The sequence below is a fragment of the Dermacentor andersoni genome, chromosome 1 (assembly GCF_023375885.2).
Source record: "Dermacentor andersoni chromosome 1, qqDerAnde1_hic_scaffold, whole genome shotgun sequence".
Lineage (NCBI taxonomy): Eukaryota > Metazoa > Arthropoda > Arachnida > Ixodida > Ixodidae > Dermacentor > Dermacentor andersoni.
The window spans coordinates 295,850,293-295,875,583 of NC_092814.1; the positions used below are offsets into that span (position 1 = coordinate 295,850,293).

At 45.7% G+C, this 25,291-nt stretch overlaps 1 protein-coding gene across 1 annotated transcript in view; it reads left to right on the plus strand.

The window, feature by feature from the left end:
• LOC126548600 (band 7 protein AGAP004871-like) overlaps positions 1–25,291 on the plus strand; it is a 499,956-nt gene that overhangs the window by 141,725 nt on the left and 332,940 nt on the right. The window contains exon 2 of the mRNA XM_050196857.3: positions 11,630–11,806. Coding sequence (XP_050052814.1) covers positions 11,746–11,806 — 61 coding nt within the window. The 5' untranslated portion in view covers positions 11,630–11,745. The remainder of the gene's footprint in view (positions 1–11,629; positions 11,807–25,291) is intronic.

The window sequence follows — 25,291 nt, forward strand, 5'->3', positions numbered from 1 at the left end:
TAGGACTGTTACTGACACCCAGCTAGTTCAATTTAAAGAGAGGCTACAGTCGCAGGGTCGGAGTGTCATAGGGAAGTCGGGTTTTTCACTCGTGAGTCTAACACTTATGGCCGTTACTAGGCTAATTATCGGGCCCATAGATTCATCTCGCCCTTCTGTGACAGGCAGATAAACACCGAAAAACGGCCACCAATAACACCAATGAAGAACAATAAATGCCACGAAATTGAAAGCTAAGTTATGAATCATACTCACAAATCAGCTTTAGCTACACATCCGCTAACTGCCAACGATACTTCTCCCACGTTCACTTCGCCAATAGTTTTCTTTCGTTAGTTTGTTTTTATGAGAAATCATGACTTCCTTCTTGTATTAGCAGCGCCAGCTACCGGTCGGAGCAGCACTGCAGATGCCAGTCTTCTGGTGGCCAAACTACCTCAGAACGATCTCTGACGTCGAGATTACAATGGCACATGTTGGCTGTAGTCTGTATTAAGGCGAACTCAGATTGGCCTTTTGAGAAGTTATAACAAAAATATCAATTATAGAGACCGTGAGGTGGTGAGGGTGGGCAGTAGAATTATATTACCACTGGCAGCCAGACCCTTCCCGCCAGTGTAAACGGTTACTTGGCGAGTCGCTGCTGCTCGTCGACAAATGTAAATAGAATTAGCAGGCTGCGTAACAGAGTAAGCCCGCGACCTCCTCGTTGAGTCTTTCGTAAAGAACCAAGCTATAGAGGTCTTACAAAGGGCACGCAGACTTGAGATCGAACTGGCGGCGGCCTTGTAAACTGTACACTGCGTGAAAAACGGTTTCAGCGCCAGCGAGCGTGTACTCCGAAGCGTGTGCGTGCGATCACCCCGACGCCAGCGTTGGAATTACGAGCCGGTCCCCGTCGGTTGTCGTCATCGCGTTTTCGGCGAGCCACAATTATCCCAAATCCTACTCGACAGCTCGCGCGCGTCACGCTGCTGATTGGCCAGTCGCCAGACACGCGCCAAAGTTATTTGCGCTAGAGCTGCAGCCATATATAAAGACAGCTGTCCGTCGCGAGGCCTGAATTGCCTCCGGCCTTGGACGTCATCTTGGACGCTATAATTTCTCGCAGCGGGGCGCTGGTCGAATGGTTGGAATTCGTACTCCGGCCTTAGCCATATTTTACATTGTACACTGTAAAGCGCTTGCGGGCAATAAATAATGGAGAGGTTTGTTTTATTACTTTGTTGTAATGGACATTCTCTGGCAGGAACCTACCATGTAATATAAATGTAAATTGAGTCCCCGTCCATAAACTGCAAGCTTCTTTGAAATGGGGCAAATTCTTTCTATTTCAAGCTTGGAGTCTTTCTACGTCTTCTTCCTTACCTGGATATCGCAAAAAAAAAAAACTTGGTTAATTAATTTACGCACGATTATTACGTTGCAAAATCATTTTGAAAATAATTATTCGAGGCTGAAATCTTTTGTACTTCTCGTATGTGTGAGGGAGTCCTCCGGCAACAATCATCCTAATTTTCTCATAAGTTTCCTAATAATGCAGCGAAATGCGAGAAATTGCGACTCGAGTTCCAGCTGCCGCTTATCTAGACTACGGGCCAACCCCATTTGCTTTTGTTTGTTTATTTTATTCGGCTAAATTGGTACAACGTAAATTGCTACGCCATTTGGTAGTGTACAACGCGTCAACATTGGAATATAACGGCCTTACATCACATCGACGCGCGAAGAAGGCGAAGCGCTTGTTTGTAAGCTGCGGTTATTTGCGGGCACGTATTACTCGGCATGTTCGGGAGCCAGTGTTCACCAGGAAAGCAATAAAAATGCTTCAGTGCTGGCATTACTTACCTTAGGTTATTATCGACGCGTATTCCAACCCCGAAGGGGAACGTGTAAATTATCTTTCGGAACACCGCCGTTGCACAGTGGTGATAGCGTTCCCGGTTGCTGTGACTGCAATTCTATATCGTTGAATGCAAGAAGACCCGTGTACCGCGCTTCAGGTGCACGTCAAAGGACTCCAGGTGGCATAAATTAATCCTGAGCTACAGCCTGTGTGTTATCTTCGCGCGTTAAGCAACCAGTCAAGTTATTTTGCCACTTACTCATGTTATCGCAATCGATTCTTGCAGTTATAGTAACCTATCTAAAGAATGTATTTGTGTAAATATATTTACCGCAATTATTATCCTACTTTCGCTAAAGCAACTTCTCGTGGTATCAACGCAGACATGTGCTAGAGTTCGCTCTGCTATTTCGGAATTGAAGGTTTGCGGCTATTGCTCACCACGAGCCGGCTTATCCGTCTACTCTTTCGCTGTTGTTGTCGTTGCCTGCCTACGTAAGCACTCCACACACACGCCTGTACCCACCGCGGAGTCACAGTGGCTATGGGGATCGTATAGCAAGGAGCAGGTCGCGAACTCCATGCATGTCCCGGGAGGTCGTATTTCAATGGAGACGAAGTCCAAAGACGCTCGTGTGGCAACATTTGGGTGCACATAAAGAATCACACGTGGTCCAACTTAACACAGAGCACTCTGTTACGTGTTATTTCGTAGCTTCTGTGTGTCTTTTGGACGCCTGACCCCATCAGCCAGCCAGTCACACTGATACACACTTGTGGGTAGCTTCGCCTCAAGACTGCTGCAACTGATGCAGTGCACGCTTTACAGGGGCATACATAGAGTACTGAATTTATGGCATCTTGTCTGGGGCAAGATTTTGCAAGTCCCAGCGCTTCTCAGGGCGCGTCAGTCAATAACGGACACTCGCGAAATTACTTCTGTCACCACAGTCACTTCTCATCATCATCATCCAAACCTGTACGTAACCAATTAAGTGTAATTATTTACTTGTAATCAATTCCGTTTTTTGGTAATTTTGCGATTTAACGATTACCTTGTTTACTAGATAACGCTCACTGTATTTCACTTATTTAGTAACCATTCACACGTAATCAGTTGCATTTTTGACGAAACAAGCTACAACAGCTTTGAGCACTTCAATTTTATGCTAAGTACAGTGTAGAAAGGGATGAAAACCGTACATGGGTTACCTCTTTCCCACAATCAGCGTCCTACAGCTACAGCTTCCTCGATCACCTGAACATGCATGCTTCTAGATTTGAAAGTATGACCTCCCAGCTTTCTTCTTTAAATAAAATTCTCTCTATCCTGGAAGAGCTTGTAAGCGGCCTTCATAAGCTGGAAAAGCTGCTGGTCAATTCTTTCTTGCTTAGTGCAGTTAACGACCACTCCGATATAGATACAAGTTGTTGGCTGTTAAACGCATATGTTTGTATCTGTTTAATATACGGGTGTTTTATTTTAACATTAACAGAATTTTTCTAAATTGCCCATGACACATCGCTCAAATCTGGTTAATAATCTAGATCACGCAAAAAGGAGGACAATACTGAAAATAGAAATCAAAATACGTAATTGACTAATTGATAAAATGTCAGTAATAAACTTTATAGCTAACTACATTAGGGCGCATATTACAGTACACGAATTGAACCCAGTTATTTCACAATGCACTTGAAACATATTTTGTAAGTAGCACCAGTTTTGACATATCCGCAGCGAAAATTGCAGTAAAGGTGCATTATTGTTCCACTTCAACAAAACCGCACCCGCCGTGGCTGCTTAGCGGCTATGGCGTTGCGCTGCTAAGCAAGAGGTCACGCGATTTCAGTGGGGGCGAAATGAAAAACACCCGTGTACTCAGATCTAGGTGCACGTTAAGGAATCCCAGGTGGTGAAAAAGAATCCGGAGTCCCCCACCACGGCGTGCCTCGTAACCATATCGTGGCTTTGGCACGTAGAACCCCACAATTAAAAAAAAAGACTGCTTTTTATTCACTCAAACTCAAAAATGATTGGAACACCAATTCATTTCGTCGCAAACTTTGGAAACGCGTATCTCTAAAGTGGTGTCATCCACAATTCCACTATGTGCCGTAAAAAGTTAGCTATAAAGGTTAATCAGGAATTTTCTTTATTAGTAAAATATTCCTTGCGATTTCTCGAGCAAATAATGTTTGCCTCAGGGAGTACTACATCTCAAAAAGCAGAATTGTGCTTCATGCCACGGGTCAGCTTTAAAATTTCTGTGGAAGCGAAAAAAAGAAACCACGCCGTGTACGTGACTCACACACCTATTTTTGCGATTGTAACACGTGAACAGTATTTTAGGGCTGAATATTATGCAGCTTTATATTAAGTTAAATTCCAAATTGGCCCAACTTTTCAAGCAACGTGAACGTTTGCTGACGTCTGTTACAATTAGTCGTTTATTCCAAATGGCTAACGAACAAAGGGCACCCGGGAAGAGGGCCATCCAATGTTGGTCAAAAAATTGAAATGGCGCTTCTGTATAGCGATGGCCACTTGGACATTGATGCCAGGGAATCACCTGTGGGAAATGTTTCAGTTTTTCACTTTACATAGCTATTGGAAGCGTCTTCCCCTAGCACCAGCAACAATGAAGCGCTTCGCTTCATGCCGAACCCAGATCCGACCATCGGGGCATTGAATGACCACAATTTTATAAGCAAGGTGTTCGTACGTTGCCGCATAGCCCCCCCCCCCCCCCCCCCTATTTTTTTTAGCCCACACACTGAGCGAGCTTTAACGCGAAACGCCTCAACAAGAAAACGAAGGAAGATTATGCAATAAAATTTGGAAAAGCAATTCTTAGCGACGATAAACAATGTGTGAAGGTTTGTATTGGATCACTTCAACGAATTCTTCCATATGGTTCTATTACTGAATTTGTGCAATGTTAATAAATTGGAGAGAACAGTAACGTTAAAGTATTCAATTACTGCGTAGTAATTGTTCAGTTACCTTCGCGGGGTAGTCATTGGTAACCGTAATCAATTACGCTTTGGAAATATAAAATTATAATTGTAATCGGGTATTTTTTTCTGTAACGTGTACAAATCTGACGCCATCTCAGCTGCAACCACCTGCATAGTGCCAGCCTCTGGCCTCTCTTTTAAACCTGTCCTCTCTCTTTGCTAGCGACGCGACCCGAGTGCGCTGGTGGTTTTTCTTTTTAGGGATAGATGCGATACGATGTGCTTTCGAGTGGCATTCACGGTGTCGCTTTTGCAGACAATGCCTTCCGGAAACCTGATGTCGCTGTAATTAGGAAGCGCGCCTCCGCTTTGCAGGAGCAGGGACTCTGTCAATATTGTTGTTTTCTTGGTCGCTCTTCCAGCGGCAGCCAGTTGATCAGACAAGTTGTTTTTGCGCATGCTCATGCGCGACTGCATTTGCACAGCACCGTCAGATGTCGGCGCCAGTCTTCTTCCGTGTAGAGCTTGGCCTACGGATAGAGAGCAGTTATGTGCGGGGCACTGTAATTGATGGTGTCGAGTGCGACAGTGATGCCGTCGTTCGCATCCTGCAGCGACGTTCGTTTTTGTCGCGACGTAATTCTGTGTGCCGATGCTACTGTTCGGCAACGCGAGCAAACCTCCTCGTCGCCCCTCTACCACTTGTTATTTTGTTATTTGTTGTTTCTTAAACAGGCCGCTGAAAACTACCACGAGTTACCAAACAGGGCAAGTGTCAAGGGAATGGTAATTCTCTCAGAAATGTGCCACCCACTAAAGTGTCGTTTGTTTAACAGTGGGACGGAGAATGACAGTCCGCATCTGTGAGAGGGAAAAAGAAGATGGCCTATGTCAACCAGCTAGAATTATGAATTGGTGCAAAATGCTTCATTGAGGTATACAATGTCCTGAGTAGATCATTGTGTTGCTGCATGACCGACACAGGCTGACACGTCAAAATCATTCCTCAACGAATTTGCACTTATTGCGCCGTTAGGTGAGAGGCTATCTCGCCGGGTTCTATTTCATCTTCATCATGGTCGTCTTTCCCACTGTCAGCGTATGTGGGTATCTGTTTACATCGCACGTTTCTTCGCTCTTAGCGAAGCAATCTCTGGTCAATTCGACGTTCCCATTTTTAACACGTACGATCCACCATTTTCTTCAACGCAGCAGTCCTCGCTTTTCACTTCTTGCAGTTCAAGTGATTTCGCCTTTGGCTCTAACGAACCTCAGAGTAGCTATTGATTATTGCATTCGTGACACAATCACGACGGGTTCTTCCTGCCTGGTACTTCATCGTCCGACGTGTGCTGCACACTTCACTTCTACCGCTGGTTATTTCAAATTACTACGAGGAGTAAAGGTGCCTTGACTGAGTGCGATTTTTCTTTCTGAACGTCATTGACTGCGTGACGCCGTCCGCGCGCTTGCACGCATTCACTAAATCTTTGCTTCCTCTATGTATTCTTACTATTCATCTGTTTTGCATCCCCTATTAAAGGGTAGCCAACCAGAAGCTTTTCCGGTTAACGACTCTTTTTCTCTCATAATCAATCGGAGAGCTGAAACTCATGTGGTTCCAGGATACGCTTAGACTCAGCGCTGCGTTTTCTGCGATTCGATTTGCCATGTATGGCAGACAAGGTAATTCCATGCAGTGGTGTCTGTAAACGCTATAGACTTTCAGAAACAGAGATTCAAGACACCCTAATCTAAATGTAAGACTAGGAGGTGCCCCCTTTCCTCGATTCAGAAGTGAAACAGGATGTTTCACAGCGGGGGCACTTTACTGAATGAAACAGCTGAATGAAGCAGTAAGAAGAATAGCCGTTTTGGAACGTCTTCCTTTACGCGAGAATGCAGCAAGTGCTAAAGAGAACGTATGACCTTCTTTTTTCTGAAGCGGCACTCGAAAAAAGCCATTCTGTAAATTTATTGCTCTTCGGAACATTCCACGAGCGCTAGTGCAGGTACCTTCCATTTACGCTTCCTTATGCATGTCGGCTATTGGGGAACCAATACATTTTGATTTCAAAGAATTTGCTATTTAATATACGATAACACTTGTCATAGGCTCACATCGAAATAGACAAAACAAATTAGATTTTCTTCAATACAAAATACGCAGAGAGAAACCACAAGGGGAATTGCTACACAAAAAGTTAATCAACTGGGTAGCGTTCAAAACTGTGCGCGGGAAATCTTTAAGTGCGCTTGTTTGACGGAGCAAGCTAGCGATGCCAAGAGGTGGCACTAATTAGGTCATGCGACGAAAACTTGTCCGAAAACACGTGAAAGGTCTAGCAACTTTGGGTACATCACCCTAGCATGTCTGCCTCCATCATAAAAAAAGATTACCGCACGATCTCCGGTTGAAAATGAGCTGCAAAAAAAAAGAAAAACGCGATCCAGCACAATGTTGGAATCAGAAATGACGCGAAGCTTCTTTGAATCTGCGAGGTAGCAGCTGCAGTATGACACGAGCACAGCCTCATTTTATGTCTCTGTTAGCTGCCTGGGTCACGAGAACGAGTGCGATGCACTATGCTCGTCAAGGAAAGAACGTTGATGAAAAGTGTATGGCACTGAGAAACACAACGCATGTATAACTGCATTTGAGGCTTCCGTATATCCCCTGTGTCACTGTGGTGCCTGGCCCTTCCGAGGAATTGGCCAAGAGGGCAAACAAACCCAATTGCACATACCCCGTGGCCCAAGTTGTTGCCTCTTTGGCAAGCCAGCAGCAAGTAGAAAGTTGTCGATTCGGGCACGTACCCAGGAACGCATGCTCAGAGGCCCAAGTTGTTGCCCACTCGGCAACACAGCAGCAGCCAGCAACTTCCTGGTGTTATCAACCACGTGGGAATTAACATCCCCACTTGCACTCTGCGCATTCAAACCTTTTTAAGGGAGTAATCGTAAACATTTGTTTCTGCAATGCCATTCAGAAGTCGTGTGCGCTCGAGATGATCATTAGTCTAGAAGAACGGACGAAGAGGTTGTCTGATGCCGGTTCTCCAACGCATGTTCAAGCAGCAGTTGCAGAGTCGGTGTTTAGATGAATACGTTTCTCAGAAAGTCCTGCGTTGTGCCACTCAGACAAACAGCCCAAAAACGTTGCAGATATCCCATATATGCATAAGGTTTCCCACAAGCTGAAGGAGATAGCTCAGTGATCTTAAGCTAAAGTAGCTTTTCCTGGTGTCTTGTAAGCTTGCTAGGCTTTGCCATTTCAGAAGCCGTGGTAGCAGAAAAATCTTGTGCAATAACAAACACAAAGTATACTTCGTTGCCTACACCTGTAATGTCGTGTATAAGATACTCATATGGTTTGAGAAGCAGTACATAGGTCAGAATGGTCGGTGCATCAATGACCGCCTTAGATAACACGCAAACATTGTTAAAAACGCGCGTGATGGCTGGCTCGTGAACCATTGCAAAAGGTGTGTTTGTAAACCGTCATTTCATGTATGTACTGTTGTAAGTAAAGGCGACAGGCTGACACGTGAAATGATTGAAAGTGGTATGATTTTAACACTTCAGCCAGATTAAGTGAACACTTCTCCTCTGTTGCTAAGTAACAGAGAAGCTGACTTTCTCACAAAGCGATGCACGGATGCGTGTTGCGTATGGTAGCTGAAATGTATAAATAGCTGTTTCCAGAAATAAAATGTGGCTGGAAGCTATCACTCTGTCTTGACTATTCTTCCTTCTTTCCCTTGTACTTGCGTGCCGAACATGTTCTCCCAAATTCTTTTCTTTTCGGCCACTCTATAGTCAAAACACAAAGCAAGCATAAGGTTCTAATTACGCTTTGGTCCAATATTTCATCACTGCGTTACTTTGCCTCAGTTGATCTAGTATTCTCGTTTTCGCCACCGTACCACACGCAATGATGCTGTGTCCTGCACTTTCGCGATATGACAGCGGGCCCCCTTGGTACATTTAAAGAGAGGGAAGGAGAAGTAAGCAACCACCACTGGACGTCGGCTGCCAAGGGCTGTATGGTTCAATGTACGTAGTCTACGAGAAAATACGTATTGCCGCGTCACACTGTCGATATAATGGAAAGTAACGCTCCGTCTTCCTTTTGCCGTCTTATGGCGCGTGCCGCTAAGCCCACACCAAAGACAAAGCTATAGGCTTTAGCCACCAGATATCTCTATGCGACCTCTGCTGTCCCGTCGTGTAACGCCTCTGGCAGCATCCCTTACGCAGACCCCCGAAGCGTTCGCTGAGCTTTTGGTCTAGACCGTTATTAGACGCCGCCTCAACCTTCGCCGCGGACGATAAGACTCGCTGCGAAAGACGTAGGGCGGGAATGACGAGGCTGAGGAACTCAGCGAATAGAGGACGAAACAAGTAAGCAACGGAACGCAGGCTCCGTTCTATGTATTTTTTTTTCTTTTTCTGCTACGAAATCTGCGGCAAGCACGGCGCTTGGTGGGCCATTTCTATATATATATATACATATATATTCAGGCAGAAAGAAGGAAACGAAAATGGTCGACAATTCCGCGGACATCTTTTTCTGGCGTATGTGTTTCGAGGATGTGGCGAGACGCAGGTCCTTATTATTCTTTTATGATTTTTAATGGATGTATTTTGTTCGTCATTGCGAGATGGTGGCCATTGCCTTTCTCCCCGTATCCCGTGGGACCCGCGTAATGACACTCAGGGCTACGTTCGTCGTGACAGGAGTGGCAACATCGCCAGTCTCCTGGACTGCACCGTCGTTTAAGTTCAGGAACGAGCCTCCTTTCATCGTCTCTTCCTCTCCTTTATTGTTTTTTTTTGTGTCGTGTGAGCAAGAAGGGAAACGCGCGCTGAAAATTGATTTCGTTGGTTTCTGGTCAACGAAGAGCTATTTTCTCCCGGCTCGCTAAGCCGGAATAGTCGAAAGTGATGTATTTTTTGCCGTTATAATTGCGAGAGACTCATTGAGGATGTTATTTAAAACGTGTTTTAGGTATCGTGCCAGCCACTCCTTTTCACGTGTGTTAAAAATAGTTTGGAGTGCATACTGGCGACAAAACACCCACGCCTCTCCGTGCCTACACTAACACATACGCAGTAGTAAAACAATATTATGCCTTTTTATTATAGATAAAACTGACAATATTTAACACTACTAGATCCAGAATGTAGATTGATGTTTTCTTTTTCGTTTCCCTAAATCTTCAAAAAGAACCTACTGAACAATGTACAAATCCGGCTCTGTAATCTGCATTAATAGACGAGGCAAGCATTATCTGCACGAGAAATTAGAATATTTTATTATTCAATTAGCAGTACACCGTTCACTCTCAGATCACGTAGCTTAGGAAACACGCTAACATTGGGCGGTAAAAGCTTGCCATTTTCTAGCTTAGTCTGTTACAGCGCAGCTGTATATGGCTAGCTGATTCGTCCGTCCGTCTGTCACCTCTACACCGAAAACTCCTCCGGCGTAATCACATGCGCATGCGCGTAAAAAGAAAGAGCCAGGGGGGCGCTTGCTGCTCTAGTAGTGACGTCGTTGCTCTCCGTTGCAGCCCAGCGCGCACGCGCAGCAGTGTCTCTCCGGCTTCGAAATGGGCAGGCCACGCGTCATACGTACTCCTGAGGAGCAGGCAGCTTTCAATCAGCAACGCCCGCGAGCAGAACCGGGAATGAGCTCGTCTACGCCGTGCCGATGCTGCAACCCAGGAACAAGAACATGCTTGCGCAGCCGAGCGCAAACAGTAACTGTGTATCAAGGATGTGGCAGCCCACCAAGCTGTCGTTTAATGAACCGTCGCGATTAACCCAGCGATAAACACCCGGGCCGCACTTTTCAGCTTCACTGGTTAAGCATGTATACGGAATGCTTAAACAGGGATTTTTTCTAACACTTTCCTGGCGCAACTATGCTTCAATATACTCAAATTTACTGTCTTCATTGTCACATGCTCAGCAAAAGAGGTGTGACGATATTTATTTATTTATTTATTTATTTATTTATTTATTTATTTATTTATGTTGATATTACAGTATTATATCTGAAGAAGAAGCTTAATCTCGGGCCCAACTACGATATCACCTTGGTCGATTTTAATGAAATCTGATGAATTTGAAAGACAAAGCTGAATTTTAGTTACTGCTGGAACCACGATCTTGCTTTAGGGCCTGATTTTTTTTAAAAGGCTGCGGCAAATTGCTAAGTGTCAAAAATAAAAGCACAAAGTTTACAAACCCGTAACTCTGTACCAAGAGTTGATATTCCAGTTCTGTAGACTGCATCCCTCAAGGCATCCAAAGTGGGCAAAGCGTATATATTAATTCATGTTCCACTAATACGTTGAAATGTTCACAACGGTATTGCGAAAGTCCTACTCATATATTAGTGGTGTATACTTCAATAGCCATGTATAATACACTAATTTATACCACTTTAGAACTACTATTAGATGTAGGTGGCAGAATTGGGATGTCATCTTTTATTTCTGAGTGGCAAAGTTGTAATAGTTTCTGTTTCTGAAAATTTGCAAGTTTCACCGATTTTTGTGAGAGTATTAACGGATTAAATAAAAAAATACACTTCAAAGTCACGATATTTCCACTTTTTCTTTAAATGCAACAAATATCATCAAATTTGGTGCGGTGGTTGCCGCAAAAAAAAAAAAGCAATTTCTCCTTTCCCATGCATTTATATATGAGCCCCCGACCTAGATCTTCCTCTTAACGCTGCCACGATGTTCATGCTTGCCTGGTGCATCCGGATCGTGTTTTAACGCACGCCCCGTCATTTCGCTGGTGCAGTGACTTCTAGCGGCGAGGTCGCGGAGGCGGTGTTCCCGTGCGGCGGCGGTGGAGGCCTGCGTCCACATCCCGAAATCCCTTCAGTGTCTGCCGCCGTCAGGAGCGCCTGCTCGCCCATGGAGAAGGACACCGGGCCCGCCCCGGCAACTGCCTACCGCACCGGATACAACGTTATGAGTGAGTGGGTCGCGTGCTTCGCCTCGCTGTGCCTGTGCATCTGCGCGCGCGCATTATTGCGACAGGAGTAAATGTTTAAGTTGTTGGTGGTGGAGGTGCTTGCTTCAGGCGGGACCTTGGCAGTCTGGACCGGCAACCGCTTGGCCTGTCATCACTGCCCAGGAATTAGTTACCGCATTTCAATGAGTTCCGTGACTCTACTTGACAACCTGCAAGCAAGAGGTTTTCCACAAGCGTGTGTGCGACAGATAATGTTCCCCGAAGGGCCGAGGATAGTGTGTCAGGCGGTCTCACTCCTTTTTCTCGCATATCTACGCGAAACGCATTTAAGCTGTGCGGACAGTAATGTAGGATACGAAGAAGCATCCCAAAAAGCTGAAACAACATATAAGGTCCCGATGTGAACGGAGATGAACAGGTTCGCAAATGAGTATACCCGTACCCAAGTCATACAGGTGCCAACAGGCTACCGGAGCGCATTGTCCCTGATACTGTGCGAGTAGTGTCACCATGCGCTTGCATAGGTTGATTGATGAAGACCAAAAGACATCGGCGCGTTACCTATAGCCCACACGCAATGCGTCGCTGTCCGCAAATAAGTGTTCACCCACGTTCTACGGTTTCCGCTGTGCTGCTTTCTACGGGCGTGGGCTGAGCATCCTGCCGTAAGATAAAGATCGATGCAGATCGCGTACGTTAAGTTATTGTTATAGGCGTGGTCTGCACGAAGCTGCTCTGAAGCTCTCGGGGAAATGTCGAGCGCATGCGTGCGCGTGGTGCATCGTTGGAGGTAACCACAAGGAGTTTAAGACTTAACGTAAAATTGAGGATTCAAACTATTCTCGAAGCTCCGAGTTATTTAAGTAGATGAATAAAAATCGTGTGTTTCCGGAAACATATTAAGGGTGGCGCAACCAGGGATGTATGAAAGGGCACGCTTCGTCCTGATAGAACACAGTTGGCTCTAAAGGAACGGAACTTCGCGCTGGTTTCTCCAACACCCGCGCGCAGTGGGACTCGCGGACCAACACCTGTGCCGAGTGGGAAAACGGGCCTTGATTTGAAAGGGCGTACCTTGTCCTGACGGCTGGACTTACTTCCTGGGAACGAATTGTGATGGCACGCTGGAAGAATTTTGTTTTCTTATAACACAAACGTAAATGCGGAGCCACATCAGCGATATATTAACACAATTTTTTTTACTGAGAAGCCAGAACAGTGAGATATTTTTTTTACAGGGATATCATCTACAGACAAAACGTATCGAAACCACGAGTACAGGTGCAAGGGGCACCTGCGAACTGCGCGGCCTTCTGGTAATGGCAGTAACTGTCAGCTGTTTTTGGAAAGCCGGCTGCGTACAACACTGGCAGCTGTCTGCAAGTGCGCGCACACAAACACATACACACACACACACACACACACACACATGCAACACGCCCAAGCATACAAACACACACAAGCACACACACACATATGCACGCCCACACACACAGACACACACGTACATACACATGCACATGCACACGCCCGCACACACGACACATGCACACGTACACGCGCGCACACACACATGCCCACACACGCACAGATACACAAACGCACAAGCACACATACAGATTCAACGCAATGTAAGAATGTAAGTGAGGCGAAGCTTGTTTGAATCAGCGAGATAGCAGCAGTTGCGGATGACACGAGCACAGCCGCGTCGTCTGCAGCTGTTGGCTGTTTGCGTCACGAGGACGAAGGCGACGTATAGGATATGCTTGCCGAGGGAAGAATACCGATGAGAGGCGTATGCACAGGGAAACACGACGCATATCAAAATGTATTCAAGGCCTCTATACTCCTTGTGTCACAGCGGCACACGCCCATTCTGAGAGATTGGTCAAGAAGGGGCGCATATACCCAGTTGCGCACGCCTTGTATCCTGAGGCCCAAGATGTTCTCTACTCGGTGAGAAAACAGCAGACATCACCCGAAAGGTCGGGGAGAGGTCATTGTATTCATGAGTACCTTAAAGTAGATCTGCTGTTTGTTAAGCCAAATCGCTTCTGCTTTCCTTCTTTTTCTACAGCACTGGCTCAGCCTGTGCTTTGTTGCGGTAATTATGGCGGCACTTACATGAGGAACGTCAATGTTTATGAACTCAATGTGTGGACACAGAGTGTGTCACTCCTGCTTTAAGTAGTTTTCGTTTAGCAACCCACTTGCGGATAGATGTGCCGAAAGACGCCGAGACTTGTGCGTGAATTCAAGACTAGTTCTTAAATTATCTTATCCGAACCATCAGCTTCAATGTATTGCTCTACGAGTTAATCAGCTCGCGTTGTGCAGCCAGACAGTCTGCCATAGAAAAACGATAGCATACTTGCATAGAAATCAAAAGTCAAGGAAACTTCGAAACGTCTGGGGAGTTTTTCCTTTATGAAAGGAAACCAAAAGTTAAGCCAGGATGAGTGAGGCGTTCTTCGTAAGAGCGATCTATGTTAAAAGATATTTCTCATTTGCACTCAACAGCCAACTCGTGAGAGAGATAGAGCTAACTGCCACGATTTTTGTTGTTGCGATGACATGCGCGGGCACAGCTGAAAAAGAAACCAAAGAATGAAGAGCTTGCTTTGAAGCCAATAATGATGGCAGTACAGCCATAGCTGTTGAAGAACGTGAGATTGATTTGCCACTCTCAGCTAAGGTGCGTTGCAGCACTCCGTGCGATCAAGAGGTAATTCTATACTGCCTACCGGCCCTAACGTCCATGGATAGACGAGGCAGGGCACCTGATTCTACTTTTGAGGCCAGCCTTTTCTGAACGTTCTTTAATAAGAACATTACGAGGACTGTACTTCATGTTGTTTTTCCGTCCTAATAGGACAAACTCTTTGGTGATGTGGCACATTCTACGTTCTTAAACATACTGCATAAACATAGACAAAAAGATAGTGTGTGAGATGAGTGTTTATATCCACAAATCGGACTCTTGTCAGTTTTACAGCATATACGTCAGTGCTCCTGATTGTATGAAATAGGTTTTTAACGTTTGCTTTTATTTCGTTTTTTTTCCAGAAGAAAAGAAACGGGAAAATTAATTCTTTTTCACAAATTACTTTCTTTCCTTTTCTTTTTGAGGCTTCTTCCTCAAGCCTTGACGTCCGCTCGTTTCAGAATTTTATTTCGGAGCGTCGATTTCTCCATACATCACAGCCAAAACGTGACGAAAGCGCTAATGCGCTTTCTAACTTCAAGTTACTTGTGTAGACATCTGCAACGCTGGCAAACTTTAACTGGCTAGTGCTGACGCTTTCGCACGTATTATGCGTCTGTTTCTCCTCTCTATATTATATTTCTGCCACTACTGCCCTCCTCACCTGCCGCCCCGTTCCCTGTGGGGCAACAAATTTATTTCACCACATGTTTTCCTACATTTCCCCGTCCTGCAGTGCCTCCAGCGCTCCCTCTAACCAAATCTATGCAAGGTTATGGAATCTAGAACGCTACCAAGCCGGCGCCCCATGAGCAGCTGGCGCCTAGGCTCTGGCATTCTGTGGTTCTTTGCTTGACAAATGCATCTGCCGACTAGTCATGAGGCGTTCTCTGGCGCACAGAACTTCCTGAATTCAGCCTCTGATTGGCTGGCGCCCGCCGTAACTCTGACGGCGCTGCACACTTGTTTATGGAACACTGAGCCACCCGAGTGAGCGTGCAGCGTAGGTTTCTTCGCGCGGGGTTTCACCACTTCACGTCGATGCGGCCGGATTATACTGGACACGTTATCGCTGGGTTTGAGTGCCAGGCACCCTCGAGGTCACTTAACGACCAACGCGGCTCAGTGCCCGTGCGGGAGCAGACATTTTCTCTCTCACGTCGCAGTTCTGCCGCCGTCTCCAAGAGGCGGCTGGTGCCATGAAGGAATCGATCTGAGAAAGCTACCGGACCAGAACACGGCTCCTGATGTAGCCGAAGGCGAAAAGCGACGGAATGTGGTGCAGGCGAGCGTAGAGCTGTACTCTACGTTCACCTGGTATACATTCTGCAACACTCATCCGACCGGAAGCCGTATACATCTTTACATTGGTTTTCGCCGTTAGCAGCCTTGGATATCCATCTATATCTCTATGAGGAAATTCGGCAGTAACTGTCACGAATGAGGTGTTTGACATTGTCCAGCCGCCATTATGTTTTCGTATGTCTTACGCTGAAAAGTTTACTTTTCAGCGTAAGACTCATTTGACTTGTGCGCCGGGGGTCCTGTTGCTGTTTTCACATTCCATCCAGTTCTTTTTTTTTTTTTTCGATTATATTGCTGAAGTTTATCAACGCTTGTCGAACATGAGCCTGCTGCGAGTAATTGGCATTGCGTAGTTAGGTTCGCGTTAGTATAATGTTGCCTGAAGATTTCCAGATAAGATTACATTTAGCTGAGCGATCAGATGGAAAGGTTTGAAGCATGTGATTCCTACACTCCATTTCACTTCATAGCTCTAAGGCGTTATGCGAGATGAAGATTGCTTTAAAAAAAAAAAGATACTGATGCGCGTGGAAAAAGCTGAAAATAAATAAATAGTGCGGAAGTAATGTGACACTTAAGAGGGCGTGAGATTGAGAAAAAAGTTTGAGCTGATGCACACTGTCAGCACTTTGAGTCAAGGTTGCACGAAATAAATAGATTCCGCACAGCATGTAATGCCGTCTTTGTAATGTCTGGAGAGGGCTATGGTCCGAGAATAGTCCTTATACGGAGCGAATGGCTCCCTATTGCTCTAAAGTTGACACATAGTTCTCGCTTCTACTGGGCATCAAGTGGACAGGTTAACAATTGTGAGAGGTACTCGTCTGATCCACCATAAATACATGAGATTAATAATATCATGTAGAGTTTAAAATAGACACCACTCTTTATGTAATAGACATCACGCGTAAAATTCGCCTTCAGTTTAACAGGTTGTTTCTGGAGTGCGGCCCTATTGCTATCTGTATTTACCGGTGATTGTACGCACCTGTGCTTAACGTCGGATAACGCTAATTTCTTGGAAAGGAACACGTACGCGTCAACTGCCCTGCCAGCGTCTTGTGCCTCAAATATGACATGCGCATGTTATGAAACTATCACTCGTTGACTCATTTGTTTATCACACACAGAATAAAACTCCAGAAGTAGAATTCGCCAAGGGTCTTCTTCCACTGGATGTTTTAATTAGCTACAGGACAGATTCACACCTGGTCACCTAACTGACGACTAGGCGCCAGCAAAAAAAAAAAAAGAAAAGAAAAAAAGAAAAAAGAAAGCACGTCGATGCTGCAATTGTAGGATGTTTTGAATGGATGACCTAGGGTGCTATAACGTAAACCTATTCCAAACTTTTCTATTCCATTTCTGCAATTAGCCCTCCTCGATTGGTCAAAAACTTTTTTTGGACCACCCCCACTTCACCTGTCTGTCAGGCGACGTCACGAAAATCGCGATAGCTCCCCATCTGATATGACACATTAATGTACACGTTAATTATGCATGATTTGACTGAACAAAAAAAATTATTTCTGATTTGACGCCTTTTTGCGATTAGCCCTCGGTTATTAGTCAAAAGTTTTCGGGTTGCACCCACTTCACCTGCCCGTCACACGACGTCACAAAACCGCAAAAACCCACCGCGTCAAAGTGGCGTGTACGCACTCAATATGCATTAATATGCCGAACAAAATAGAATTTTCTTCTGAATGGCCGCAGGCTGCCTCGTTCCGAAAGCAATAAAAGATGGCTGCCGCCGATCGCTCAGGCACTGGCTACTCGCACCTGCCGGAGAGCGTCGGTTTATTTGCGTATAACAAAGCTTTTTGCGTGTCCGTATAACGTTTTCGAGCCCTTTCGGTACATATACGACCTCGTTCTGCCAACTCTTCTTTGCCGAGGATCCGTCTTAGCGCCATTCTTAAGCTTCCGTTGCCTGCCGCCACGATTTTTGACCAGCCACTGCAAGCTAAGTAAGGGAAAGCGGACCAATAGCAGACGCCGGCACCACCCTCTTCATCCGGTTATCGATTTACAGTGCAGTGGTTCGGCCCCGCCGCATCCCTCTCTACTTGAGTGTGCTCCTCGCCTCTTGTAAGCCAATTAGATAAGACAAGCCCTTCAGTGTAGGCAATGTTATTCGTTTTTCAAGCAAACAAAAGTGACCTCCTATGAACGAGGAGAGCGTTTGATTGGTTTGTTCAGACAACCCTGTGGGTGAGCGCCCGATGCTTGCGTCGGCCGTTACGCAAATTTGACGTCAAGATATTGGAATAAAAACATCTTGGAATAGTTTTACGTTATAGGGCCCCTAATTTGCATTTAGCTATATAAAACATTTACATATACTGATCGCCATATTATGGTTTGTTCTGTTACTAGGGTTGGGGTTGCAGGGCAGTTGGACGTCTTCCTGCCAGGTCGGTTTCCGGAGGTCTCCGCTTCTTATATTCATGCTGCACAAGAACAAGCAAGGAAGTTTTGCGCCGGAAAACTCACCCCCACATATGTTTACGTATTGTAGAAATTATGCAAAGCAAAAAAGAGCAATTATAAGAGGCGTGCTTTTTAACCCGACTCATCGCCTTCTTCCATACATGGTCCGTGTCCCGAGATCCCTATGCTAGTAAGGTCTTCTGACTGCTCTATGGCAATCAGAAATTTCGATGCAGGCATTTGGGGAGATGCCCAGAGATAGCAAGGGCTTTCGAGAGAAATAAATAAGGAAAGACAGGGAGATTATACTTGGTTGCGCCCGGTTGGCTACCCTACACGTAAGGAAAGATAAGAAGGAATAAGGAGATAAGTGTGCGCACATCCTCAGATGAATATTCACTCATGTATTGTAACAAGAGTTCACATAGCCCAGTTGATTTCAAGAAGTGCATTAGCGCTTTGATGACCTTGGGCGTACCAGAGTTGTTTGGCCAAGGTCTCAGGATCGTTGCTTGAGAGAATGGTCTGTCGTCTAATGGGCTGGGGCTAGTACGCAGAACATAACACTGAGGGTTGAAGGATGTACATTGAGAGTAGGTACTCCAGCCTGCACATGGCGTGAGGAACTTCTGCACTTCTGAACGCTGCGTTCTCCTGATAGAACCGAGAATCAGCTCGGCTCCGCTCTGACACCCAGTGCCTCTTTCTTCCCAGAAGCTTAGGCTCTGCGGAACAACAGAAGATGGGTCTGGATGCATCCCGCTTTGCCATGCACCCTGGTGAAGTGGTGCCGTGTGGCCAGGGGTATTTGATCCTTTGGCGAAACAGGCGGCCCCGTACCCGCCTCACCAATACGTTTCACCAGCGGGCCGAAGGCAACGTTCGATTCAATTTGATGGAAAACGGATTCTATTTTCACAGTTTTTACTCGCATATATGTTCTTTTGTGGCTGATTGTACGCGGAACTGTAAACTGGTACTCAGGAAGCTATCTGATAACTTTTTCAATTACAAATTACTGATAAATGTCTCACAAAGCGGCATCCAATACTACCAACTTGATACGCCAAAATGTTTTGCCCTTTAGGAGAATGCTGCGGGCTTCGCCTAGGGTGCCGAAGACCTCAAAAATGGTGCTGCATATGCCCTCGGCAGAGCACATAATAACAGCCGGTCGCCCTCTGAATTGTCGGGGACACTTTTCTCGAAGCGTCGCCCTGACCCTGAGTATTCAGATGTCGACCGAATCGCGGTAGTCCCACCCTCGCCGACGCACAATGGTCACCATCGTACTCGGGCTCTTTAACTGGCACCCTTTCCTCGAGGACAGGCACCGTGTTCGCAGCTCGGCCACTGCGACTGGTGCTTCGCGTGCCGCACCACGTGCGCTGAATTTGTAACACCGCCAACAGTTCATGAACTACTGAACACCAAAGGCAGTGTTATTAATATTTCCCAGACTTATTTCCGACTGACTACAAGATATATCGTTTCGTTTCTAAAGCCAAGCTTTCTTTACCTACCTCTTTGGGGTTTGGCTTGTGTCAGTCGTTGGATTTCTCGCCACGATGGCTCATTGGGGGTAACAGAGCTCATACTTAGACGCATAGGTACGGGCAAAAACAACTGCGTGTTAACACAAGATGTCGCTCAATAGAAATATTGCGTGTCAGATGGAGGTATTCGAATCAGGTTCGTCCGGATGCTCTACCCATTGGGCCATATAGACACATGACACACTCTAGCAAACCTTCCCTCGCGCAAGCTAGCGCTTAAACAATTTTCATGTGCGCTGCGTGGCATAAGTACAATGCCTCTACAACGAAACGATCTGTTTAACGAAGGATTGATTACGTCCCGGCCGAAATTCTAAATTTCATTCGTATTGTGAACGCCTCTACAACAAAGATCGGCTAAACGAATTAGCCTAGCGAATTCGCTTAGCTTGTTCCAGTGTAAGCGGTACGCTGCGTGACCTTTACAACGTAGTGACCTGTTTAACGAAGGATTCTAGAGCTCTCGAGCAATTCGTTATGAAGGCCGTTTGACTGTAGCAATAACTAAAGAACGAGAACATTGCCGACCCCCCCCCCCCCACACACACACACACTTGCTCGGTGTCAGGGAAGGGCGGGTGCGCGCAGGCGAACAAAAAAATAAAGAAAGAAGAATACTCAGGAAGGAGTGACGAGCACCGCAACGTCGGAAGACAGTCGCAGGTGGTTTCATCAGCATCACGTAACAGAGTCGCCGCTATAGTCGCATAATTGGAGCGGACGATGCGCGCTTATATGACTACGTCATCGCAGGGTCGCGTTATGCCTGGCTGCGGCGGGAGAGCGCCAATTTCATGATTCCCTATACGCGCGCTACGAGCGCATCGTCGAATGCGCGACCCTCTATTCTCGCTATGTAAGGAGTCCGCAGCGTGCATTATGCAAGTCGCCAGGGCGCCTCGCAAGAATGCAGTCATGTCTGTTGAGAAGAGAACATGGTAGGCTGGTGCGGCACACACGGAGTCGCCAGGCCAAAGCAGGGCGAAATAGCTAGGCTACCAGAACGCCCGAGCAACGCGCCGCTCTCTTGGAATTCGATCAAGCATCAAAGGCGCTTCGTTAGCAAAAGCCAACAGCAGAAGAACGCGAAGCTCTTCTTCGTGCTAAGACCGAGGCTGAGAGGGAGTGACGTCAACGCGGGACCTCGGATCAGCACGGATAGGCTCCCTCTATGCTAATGTCTGGTGGGAGATAATCAAATGATAGACTGCCAGAAATATTATCGCATTACGTCAGTGTAAGGTACTAACATGGGAAGACCGTCCGGTATCAACGGTTGTTGAGGGTGTGGCATTAGCTCCTGCCCTACGAAAGCTAGGCTTTCCCTGCACATTATATCCTGCTCCTTACGAACTGGAAGTCTGCATCGTAACAACTTTGCCGCAGTTTACCATGAAGCAAGTTCCCGCGCAAGTAACTATCATTCCTGAAAGACCTCACCAACAAAGGCTTCATTGTGAAGTTTCATTTCATCCCCTCTCAATTGGGATACTGCTGGAAATGATGAAGCGGATGTTCTTGCATGCGCAGAACTGTCACATCCCCCTAAAGTTAAAATACCAAAAAGCAGTCTAATCACGAAATCGGACATTCGTGCTCCCTTTTTGTCGCTTTAAATTTCACCACATGCGCCATGCGCAAATAGGTGGTTTCGTCGAGATGAAGCCTCTCGATTGCGTTTAATAAGGACTGCATCTGCATACACCTCTGCATGGTTATTCGTACCGATTTTCCGCTCTGCACTTCGTGGAATGAAACAGAACACGTCGAACACTTTCTGTGGTCGTGCCCAAGATACCGTGGTGAAAGGGATTCTGCTGTTGATAACCTACAGAAGAAAGGCCTTCCAGATGCGCCCTTGCATCACCTTGTGTATCCCGGAGGACCCGCTATAGCCGGCAAGGAAGCTTCAGGCCTCTTGTTAAACGCGTACCTAAATACTACATCAAGGAATGTTGCTGTACCCTGTCCTTATCCAAGCTCTGTTGCCACAGATATCTATTTGTTTTACGAACACGTTCTAAAAAGTAAATAAACGAGCCAGTACGGCAGCCGGGGGCCTCGCAGCGGTGAACATGGCCTAACATAGCCAACAAGCCGTCACGAAAGTCATATTTGTTTGCATATCTTTGTTGCGCTACAAAGACATTTTGCCCCAACATAATATATTAAAACGTACATTAAAAAATGTTCGCAGTGCTTGCTCAAAAAAAAAAGCGGAGCAGTTGCTGGACTGATAATTCAAGAATATGCAGGGAGGCAAGGGATTTTTTGGTCTACGCACAAGCGCTGGCCGTGAGCCCAAGTCATCTTTCCCGTTTAAGAACGTTCGTATCTCCATGAAAGGCCAGGTAATAATCGTAACAGTAAAGTCAAACACACGTTAAGTAGGCTACCAAAAAAAAAAAAATCCACAACAAATGGCACGAATGAAACAAACAGTGCAGCACAACGCTCGCTGTCTGCGATGGACGACACAACAGGTATTCGTAACGGTGCTCTGCTAAGCATCGATGGGTTCGGTATCATGGTTCGGTATCATGCTCTCATAAACAGTGCAGCTACGTGCCTCTTTGTCTAATCTATTTGATTCCACTTATGTGTTGCGGGACAAATAAATACAAGAATTTTTTTTTTTTCGCGGAGCAGAGAAGAGCTCGCAATGGTAAAGCGGATGTTGCCTTTTTCATGACCTGAAATTAACGCGCGCCGAATTTCTCCGAATGTCTACAATGCGGGACGAGGCGAAGACGGGACAAATGAACAGCGGTGCTGTTTGCCCTTTTGTCCGCAAAAAGGCACTCATTAAACGCGTCTTACTGCAGCCCTGTCGAGCTCCCGTCACGGGCCACTTGAGCGGGAGAAGTGCAGTAGCAGCTGCCGGAAGAAAGAAAAGGCTAGAACGCAGTCAGCGGTCATTGTTGCACGTTGCCGTAAGGTTTCGCGGGCTATAGGGCGCACGTCTCGTTGTCGTAGCGGAGCTGGGCTTTGTTTTCGTCTCGCTATAGTGGCGTTCTCAGGTTCTTTATGGCCTCGACTCACTTTCTCCTGAGAGCGACACGAAGCCCTCTGCAGCGAGCACATTTCGAATGGGGGACCGACCAATGCCTCATTTGTCAAAGGTGCACAAAAGGCGACGAGGTTTGAGAAAGAAAAGAAAGTACGGAACGGACAACGGAATCACAAGGACAGCAAGAATAGCGGCAGTAGGAGTGACGGCAGCAAGGAGGGAGAAAGCAGTCGCACATTCTTGAGAGGTGCGCTTCACATTGTTCGACTTGGGCCACTGTTATGAGGATTATGTTGCTGGTGCTGTTCTTTCTTTCTTTCTTTCTTTCTTTCTTTCTTTCTTTCTTTCTTTCTTTCTTTCTTTCTTCTTTCTTTCTTTCTTCAACACTGACCTGGCGCTCTTTGGCCATAATTGGCCCTTGCGTCATAAAACAACAAATTCATCATCATCATCATCATCATCATCATCATCATCGTCATCTTTCTTTCTTTCTTTGTGTGTGTGTGTGCATGTGCGCGTACACTCGTGTACACACACACACGCACACATTCTGGAGTACAGTCAGAGATAATGTGAGTTTCAATAAATAATAATTGAAAAAAATAAGCATTTTCGCATTGTTATCCGTGCTTCCCGCACAAGAGGCTCCTGAGAGCAGGGATCACGGATTTCACAACATTGTGCAGAAGTTGTACACAGCAAAGTTAACGTGCCGCTAACATTTAAATAATCTTTTATATGCTAGATACAGGGTCATAAAATTTCGGCAGAAGGCAGCAGAAATACCATTTCAAGTGAAATTTTTCATGCGCGAAGTTTCCACACATTCTTTCTTGTGGAACCTATTCATTTCATTCTGTACGGGTTTTATGACGCGGTGATCACGTGTAGTACGGTAAACGTGCAAAACTTGAATTCCTGTATATCACCAGACCACTCTAGTCGGTCCCTTTGTTAAGCAGACGCAGTTGCAAGCAAGTGACGCTCTTGGTGTGGTAAATTCGAGGACAAACACGCGTTGACGAGCATTTAGTTGGTGATGTCACTGTGATTAAAAGCACATAATGTGCACTTAGAACGTGCTATCGGCATAAGATAGACTGCCGGAGATCTCCTAGAATAAGAGGGTTGGCAGTTACGCGTAGTCGGATTTGGCACAGAATCACCGATTGATTTCGCACAGCTTTTATTTCGTAGGTGCTGATTGCCACTGGCCGTTCACTTTAGCTAATAATATGTTCAAAGTCACGATTGGCTGGATTTTCGTCTTACGAACAATTCTATCGTAAGAGCTTCTTGTGAACACGGGTCCGGTCCTTAGGGAATTATTTATTAACTGCGACAAAATGGGAAGTTCGGCTACTCGAGATACCATTATCCCCCCGAAATCATCGCTAAAAACAATACACTGAGCAGCAAAAGCTATATAAAGATAGAATGAAAAAGCCTTGAACATTCTCCCCCGTAAAAGGAAAATAAAGGTGAAGGGACAGGAAGGTTCGTAGGAATGGAAAGTTGCCAATACGGCTCGAACTAGCGATATGATACTTTCGTACATGAGACAGCGATATATATATATATATATATATATATATATATATATATATATATATATATATATATATATATATATATATATATATATATATATATATATGAAGCAACGAAGCTTCATGAAATGCTAACTTGCGTAGGATTTCCGATTGCCGCAAGTTATTAGTTATTCGTGGAGGAATGTTTTTTTTTTATGTACAGTCATGGTGAAATCGCTTCTGCCTATTTTTTCAGTTAATCAGTTAATAAGATCAATTCGTACAACTGAGCGCTTTCTTCTGTTTGCGTAGTTCTCAAGTTCTACTTTTGGAGCACTCAAACGTTCTTGCAGCACATTACAACTTCCTCGCGTTCACTTCATATTGCACAGAAAGCAGTCGACGAGTCCCTGTATCGCGAGATATTGCGAGCAACATTGAGTTTAGTTAAACGAATTGCTTATTCGAAACTTCTTAACAGAATCTCTTTTCTTATTTGTCAAGAAAATGCGGTAACATGGAATTCGCACTGCCGTGCAAATTGGTGAGCACATTTTGAGGTTTCTTGATCGGACAGCTCGAAAGTGTGAGCTGAAAATGCCTCGTATAATTGAACACGCAATCGCGTGCCTCTCAGCGCAGGTGGGGTTGTTGACGGGAATGATTGACAGTGTGGTAATGGAAACGTTGGTAAGTTTTGTAGTCAGCCTTTCGACAACGTGTTACTGTCGTACGAGCAAATACCAGTGGTGTTCGTTAGTGTGCAAGCTGTGCGCTGCCGCAGAGAGCCGCTCTCACATCAGCTAGGAAAACCGGTGGCGTGTGTGTCACGTACGTGCGACTCTTGCACTAGGTCAGGAAGAAGGAAATGGTTAGCATATGCATTAGCAAAGAAAACAAAAACAAAATAAAACGAAAGAGGCAGCCTAACGCTTAAATAGATCA